At 35.1% G+C, this 7,770-nt stretch overlaps 1 protein-coding gene across 1 annotated transcript; it reads right to left on the reverse strand.

Moving 5' to 3' along the window:
- Positions 1 to 6,195: 6,195 nt before the first annotated feature.
- On the reverse strand, positions 6,196 to 7,476 carry LOC142550223 (uncharacterized). Its single transcript, XM_075659461.1, has one exon. It carries the CDS (start codon positions 7,474 to 7,476, stop codon positions 6,196 to 6,198), a length of 1,281 nt encoding a protein of 426 aa, XP_075515576.1.
- Positions 7,477 to 7,770: the final 294 nt, after the last annotated feature.

Genomic DNA, 7,770 nt, shown 5'->3' on the forward strand with positions numbered 1-7,770 from the left:
GAAAATCGAATCTATGATCGAAATCATTTATAAGATTTAATGTTAACATTTTGTAATTTAAATCTTTTAATTGTACAATAACTCAACCCCCGACAGGACTTGCATCCAAAGAGTGCTAAATTTATTTTACTAATAATTTAATGAGTATGTTTCATGTGAGACTGTCTCGCGAATATTTATATGTGAAACTGGTTAACTCTATCGATATTCACAATAAAAAAATATTGTTAGCATAAGAAGTAATATTTTTCATTAATGACCCAAATAAGAGATTTGTCTCACAAAATACGATTCGTGAAAACAGGGGTCGGACCCCAGTACGACAAACCAGTAAAATCACGACGTATATAAAAGACATGTAATAATACCAAGTAAATGCAATGACATGCGATGCATGAATGGTAACAATGGAATAACGTATATCAAATGGAGTTCAAACGAATATCATCATCAACAGTAACAGTGGCCACCCGTGCTCGGAATGCAGCATCAAATCGCTGCTCGTCCATGCACGTAGCATCGGGAATGCGAGTAGCTAAGTCGCTCGTCCCTAGCTGTCATCTGGGAATGTGGCTAATCCTAACCCACCCGTCCCTCTGATGACTCAATATATCTCAACAGAATCAACATAAATAGCCGTCAAAGGAGTCAATGATCAATATGTTATGCCAATACAATTTATGCATGAATGCATCAGATTAAACATTCAAATCACATAATAGCAAATCGTATCACACAAATTTTTGCTTAATTTGATTAATGATAAACAAAATATATATTTAAATAAATAGATGGGTTTGGTGTTGGCACTGTCCTTCCTATTGTCTAGGTAGAGTGCCCAGTTGAAGCGAAAATCTAGAACCTTGGGATGATGTTTTTTTAAAATAATTTAAAACGTAACATAATATTATGTTAGAAATAATAAATAAAATTCAATTGTATTTTATGAACGATAAAAAAAAGGTTAACCACGAATTAATTGTTGATCTTGAATATAAGGAAAATGAATTGAAATTTGTTTGCAAAATAAAATTAAGATGATAATATTTATTCATTTTCATTGAATGGAAATACAGATGAAAAACATAATATTTACATTAAAACTCCTTTTCCAAAATAATTTAAATCCTAGTTTTTTTTCCCACATATGGGAGGATTTAGATATTTATGACATTAATGATAATAGAGATCACAATCACTTATTGACCCCATCAAGATTGTGATCTGTCGTAGTTGTGGATGTGAATCAATACAGTATGAAGATATATATTAGTAAATCGATGCATGCGTAGCATGTTTTTATAATTTTTTTATATAATTAATTGAATTTATATTCAAATATGAATAATATCAATGCATGTGTAGCATGTTTTTATAATTTTTTTATATGATTAATTGAATTTATATTCAAATACGAATAATATCATAACGGTAACATGAATTAGTGAAAATTCAACTATAATATGAAATAATCATATGTTTTAATTTGAATTGATTATAAATTAAATTAAGTCGTATTGTGATTATGAAAAATAACTAGGGATTAAAATGAAATTTTTAAATGATGAATTAAAAAAGGGAAAAATATAAAATGATCCACGGTTTCAAACTTTTGTCTCTATTATATACACTTAATAATGTAGTAGAGAGAGGGGGTCATTTAATTAATTTTGGAACTAAAATTTATGATTTTTAAAATAAATTATTATATAAAAAATTTAATTTAAAAAACGTGGTTATATATAAATAGGGTCATACCATGATTATGAAAAATAACGAGGGATTAAAATGAAATTTTTAAATGATGAATAAAAAAAAGGGAAAAAAATAAAATAATCCATGGTATCAAGCTTTTGTCTCTGTTGTAAAGATTTTTAATAAGAATATGGCTTTTTTGAGATGATATCACGAATCTTAATATGTAAGACGGGTCAATCCTACCGATATTCACAATAAAAAGTAATAATCTTAGAATAAAAAGTAATATTGCTTCATGGATGACTCAAATAAGAAATCTGTCTCACAAAATACGACTCGTGATATCGTTTCAGACAAGTTTTTGTTTTTAATAATGTAGTAGAGAGAGGGAGGGGGTCTTTTAATTAATTTTGGGACTAAAATTTGTTATTTTTAAAATAAATTATTATATAAAAAATTTAATTTAAAAAACGCGGTTATTATAGGCACCTCCCATGAAGTTCGCCCAAGTTAAAAGAACATCTTGAAAGATGGTATTTGTTGGGGGAAGAACACCAATCGTTGGGAATTAACCAGATGAAATTGGAATATTACCCATCATATTTCGAAAGCAACCTGTCCAAGCAAAACAATTGTACGTACAGTAGATCTATAGTCATATGGATCAATATTGTTCATATTTAAAATAAAAAGTAATATTTCATGAGTAACTCAAATAGAATATTCGTTTCACAGAATTGATATGTAAGATCGTCTCACATGAGTTTTTATGTTTTATGAAATAGTTGGATTTGCAGTTTTATTTGGTTGATGAACTAACTACCTTAGGCCAATGGCCAATTAATTTAGACGAATAAATATCAACCAAACAATTATATTCCGAATAAAAAATCAACCAAACAATTTGTTGATAAATAACGCCCCTTGTCTTTATCGGACAAGGATAAGAAACAAGGTGTATGTTATAAGAATAATAATTGAATAAAGATGGATATGTTTTTCATGTCTCATACATAATAATAATAATAATAGTAATAATAATAATATCATTATAATAATAAATTTTCATTTACATGCGAAGAATGTGAACGGAATTTACAATTTAATAAATTATCTTGCAGTTTTATATAATTTATATTTGAATTTTGGACTTAACGACGAAAGCACACGTGTTGCATGTTTGTGAAATATTCTTAAACTTAAATACACATATTTATTGATGTCAAATTATTTTTTTTCATGGATAATGATATGATTAATTAAATCACATCTCCATTTTCTTTTAAAATTATGAAGGCCTCATTCATTATTCAGTCATTGTTTGCAAACAGTTTGGAATATGTCTCTTATGAAACGGTTTGACAAATCTTTATCTGAGAGACGAACCAACTCTATCGATATTCACAATAAAAAGTGATACTCTTGGCATAAAAAGTAATATTTTTTCATAGATGACTCAAATAAAAGATCTGTATCACAAAATACGACCCGTGAAACCATCTCACACAAGTTTTTGCCAACAATTTGACTTCACCTCCTAAACTTCAAATCATATCTCTGATGATACCAAATGCAAATACATGCCTAAGTTGGTCCTCCTTATGATCATATAATATACACGCGGATACACATCGCCAAAGGCATTTTGGTGAAAAAATTAAAGCCTAATAAATCAAATTTTATAAAAAAAATTTATTAATATGATAATTGTGGTTATCAGAAACTAAGAAAAGAATGGCGGAAGCTGAAGAAATGGGACTGCATTCAATACCCAAATGGAAGTCTCGAAGAAGTAAGTACAATAACCGTCATGTGCCTCTTTTGTATCAATACAAAGAGAAATGAAAAACACGCTTATGGGAAAATAAGAAAAGATTAACAAAGATTAACAAGGAACAAGCAAAAACGTGTTTTGCTCGTTAATACGCCCCCTCAAGATGGAGCATGGATGTTATGAATCCCCATCTTGGACAATAACATGCGGAAGCGAGTCGGCAGTAGCGACTAGGTAAACAAATCAGCAAGCTGCAAATGTGTTGAAAGATGTAGTATCTTGATGAGTCCACTGTGAAGTTTTTCTCGCACAATATGGCAATCAATTTTAATATGCTTCGTTCTCTCATGAAAAACAGGATTGGATGCAATGTGAATAGCCGATTGACTGTCACAAAACAACACAGCAGGTGCAGCATAAGAAATGCAGAGGTCCTTCAACAATGATAACAGCCAAATCACCTCACAAGTAGCATTGGCCATCGACCTGTATTCTGCTTCAGCGGATGACCTGGAAACGGTTTGTTGTTTCTTGGATTTCCACGATATTAAGGACTCACCAAGAAGAACACAATATCCAGAAACTGAGCGCCGAGTGTCTTGACAAGCTGCCCAATCCGAGTCAGAAAAAAAACTAAGTTTGAGTGGGGTTGATTGTCCATAAAAGAGACCTTGACCAACCATGCCTTTCACATACTTAAGTACTGAATATACGGCGTGAAGATGTGGAGTTCGAGGCTTAGACACAAACTGACTTAGCTTGTTGACTGAATAGGCAAGATCAAGTCTTGTGATGGTTAAATACAAGAGCTTTCCCATTAGCCTTCGATATAAAGAAGGATCACTCAATAAGTCACCATCTTCAGTGTTTAGCTTTGAATTGTCATCCAAGGGTGTTGTGCGAGGCTTGCATCCTAAGAGACCCGCCTCAGTAAGTAGTTGAAGTGCATAGTGTCGTTGACAAATGGAGATTCCACGAGAAGATCTTGCAACTTCTATCCCGAGAAAGTACCTCAAGCTGCCCAAATCTTTTAGTTTAAAATGACTATTCAAGAACATCTTCAAGTCTATGGCGTCCTGCTCATTATTCGTGGCAATGACAATGTCGTCCACATAAATCAATAATGCCAAAAAAACATCACCCCGTGTTCGAGTAAACAAAGAACTATCAGCATGTGACTGATGAAAACCAATGGTGAGCAATGTAGATGAAAATTTGGAAAACCATTGACGTGAAGCCTGTTTAAGGCCATACAAAGAATTGTGGAGCTTGCAAACTGCATTCATGGGAAGATTTACCCCCTTTTGTTGATATCCTGGAGACAATGACATGTACACCTCCTCATCTAAATCACCATGTAGGAAAGCATTATTGACATCAAGTTGGGTAAGAAACCAACCACGAATTGCAGCCAACGCCAGCAATGTTCTGACCGTGACAATCTTGGCCACAGGTGAGAATGTTTCAAAATAGTCCACCCCCTCCTGTTGTGTGTATCCCTTGGCAACCAACCGTGCTTTATACCTTTCTAGTGTGCCATCAGCTCGAAATTTAGCCTTATATACCCAGCGACACCCCACAACACTCTTCCCATGTGGTAAGGGAACAATAGACCAAGTTCGATTGCTTTCCAGAGCTTGCAATTCAGCATCCATGGCTTCGCGCCACTCTGGTTTCACAACAGCTTGGGAGAAAGTATTGGGTTCAACAATGGAAGATATGTTGTGAACAAAGGCTTGGTAAGGAATGGAAAGTTTATGGTTGCTAAGAACATAAGATAAAGGATGAGTTGTGGAGGAATGAGAAGAAGACGCAGTGGCATAACATTGATAATCAGTCAACCATGCAGGTTTAGTGGGAACTCGATGTGGACGGGCAGCAACATCATTATTGGAGCTTGCAGCCGGAGTTTTTAAAAGCTGTGAAGAAAGAGGAGCCTAGGTTGGTAGAACAGAATCAGAGAAGAATGTAGTGTCCACAGAAGAAGAAGATTCACATTGGAAAGGGAAAACATTTTCGTGAAATGTTACATCTCGAGATATATAAATCTCATTTGTGAGAAGATTAAGCAATTTATATGCTTTGTAGCTAGGGGGATAACCGAGGAAAACAGATTTGATTGCGCGGGGAGAGAATTTGGTACGATGGCTAAGGAGAGTTGAACCATAGCACAGGCAACCAAACACCTTTAAATGAGAGTATGAAGGACTTTTATGAAAAAGTAGATCAAAGGGAGATTTGTTTGACAAAAGGGATGTAGGTATACGATTAATAAAATATACGGATGTGAGAATGCAATCACTCCAGTATACTAAAGGAATATGAGATTGAAAAAGTAGAGCCCGAGCCACATTCAAAATGTGTTGGTGCTTTCTTTCTACGACAGAATTTTGTTGTGGACGCTCCACACAAGAATGAAATGGAATGATTCCTTCGGACTTGAAAAATTCAGAGAACCGAAGTTCGGGAGCATTGTCGGATCGAACTGACTTTATTTGTTTGTCAAACTGTGTACGAATCATCCAACAGTAGGAAGAAAATATATGAAGCACATCGGATTTAGACTTAAGCAAATAAATCCACGTGTATCGAGATTGGTCATCAACAATTGTGAGAAAATATTTGAATCCATCAACACTTGGAGGATTAAAAGGACCCCAAACATCAATATGAATCAAATCAAAAGGACTATTGGAAAATGAATTATTTGAAATAAATGGTAATCATCTTTGTTTTGACAAAGGGCATATTTCACAGTTCAATATATCATTGTTATTGATGGGATTAATGTCCAAAGCCTTTCCCAAAACAGATAACTTGGGAAAAGAAGCATGTCCAAATCTATAATGCCAAAGTTGAGACTTGGAAAGGGAAACGTTACAAATTGTAGTAGAAGCTGGAAAATGACATAGAATGTACAGGTCGCCCACTATTCTACCCATCCCAATCATCTTGTCCGGGTTGAGAACCTGGATTTGACAAGAATCATGAAGAAAAGATACTGAGCAAGGAATTTGTTTGGTTAAGGAACTGATGGACAGCAAGTTAAATTTGAAATGAGGGACATAAAGAACATCTTTCAGGATTAGTTCATGTGACAACTTAACTGTCCCTATGTGGGTAACCGATGCAATCGAATTATTAGGCAATGTGACACTAGAATGAAACGGTTTGAAGGCATGGTAAGACTTCAAAGAACAACAAATATGGTGTGTGGAACCTGTGTCTATGATCCAAGATAAGGTAAAGGCAGAAGTAGAGGTAGTGAATAATGAGGATGTACCGGTGAAACAAAGTGCAGTATCAGGTTGGCGCTGTGAAACCAAAGTATTGCTACCAAGCTGAAGTTGCGAACTTAAAAATGCAATAAGCTGCCGGCAATGTTCTGGATTCAGATTTTCACCAGTAATTGGCAGTGGCGCATCAGAATAGCTGCGAGCATGATTAACATGGACTCTTCCTTCACTCTCTTCACCAGTAGTTGGCAGTGGCACATCAGAACAGCTGCGAGTATGATTAATATGGACTTTTCCTTCACTCTGTTTCTGCTTATACCTTGAATGACTCGGAGGATATCTGTGCAATTTGTAACATTTATCAACAGTGTGATTGGGAAAGTGGCAATGTGAACAAACAGGCCTAACAAACTTAGTTCCCTTAATGGTAAGAGCACCTCTTACAGCTGCAACGTTCGAGGTATTGAAGGCTAGTGATTGATCTGGCAGAGTTACAGAAGCATCATGACGTATCGATCTTTGCCTCTCCTCCTGAACAACCAAAGAGAAAGTCTTCGAAATCACTGGCAGTGGCTCCATCATTAAGATCTGAGCACGGATTTGAGCATATGACTCATTTAAATCCATTAAGAACTGCATCACACACTCCTGATTATGATAATCCTGCCATTCCTTTATCGAACCACAGTGACACACGGAAATCGGCTGGAAATCTTTCAATTCGTCCCACAAAGTTCTCATTCTAGTGTAATATGAACTAATATCCATTGAGCCTTGGTGTAGTCCAGTTAAGAGTTTCTTAATTTGAAAAACTCTCGGAGAATTCACTACAACAAAAATGGCTTTCCGCAGCACGCATAATGCACGCTGCAAAGTTGCAAGCGGTTAAAAGCTCAAGATTATCCGTGACGTGCATGTACACGCTGTTAATACTATTATCAACGGCGTGCATATGTACGCTGTTAATACACCTTTCCGCAGCGTGCAATGTACGCCGTTAATAGTTAAAAAAAATAAAATATCAGCGACGGACAAAAACCTCAAACCCGTCGCTAATTCAGC

Source organism: Primulina tabacum, chromosome 6, assembly GCF_025594145.1.
Source record: "Primulina tabacum isolate GXHZ01 chromosome 6, ASM2559414v2, whole genome shotgun sequence".
NCBI lineage: Eukaryota > Viridiplantae > Streptophyta > Magnoliopsida > Lamiales > Gesneriaceae > Primulina > Primulina tabacum.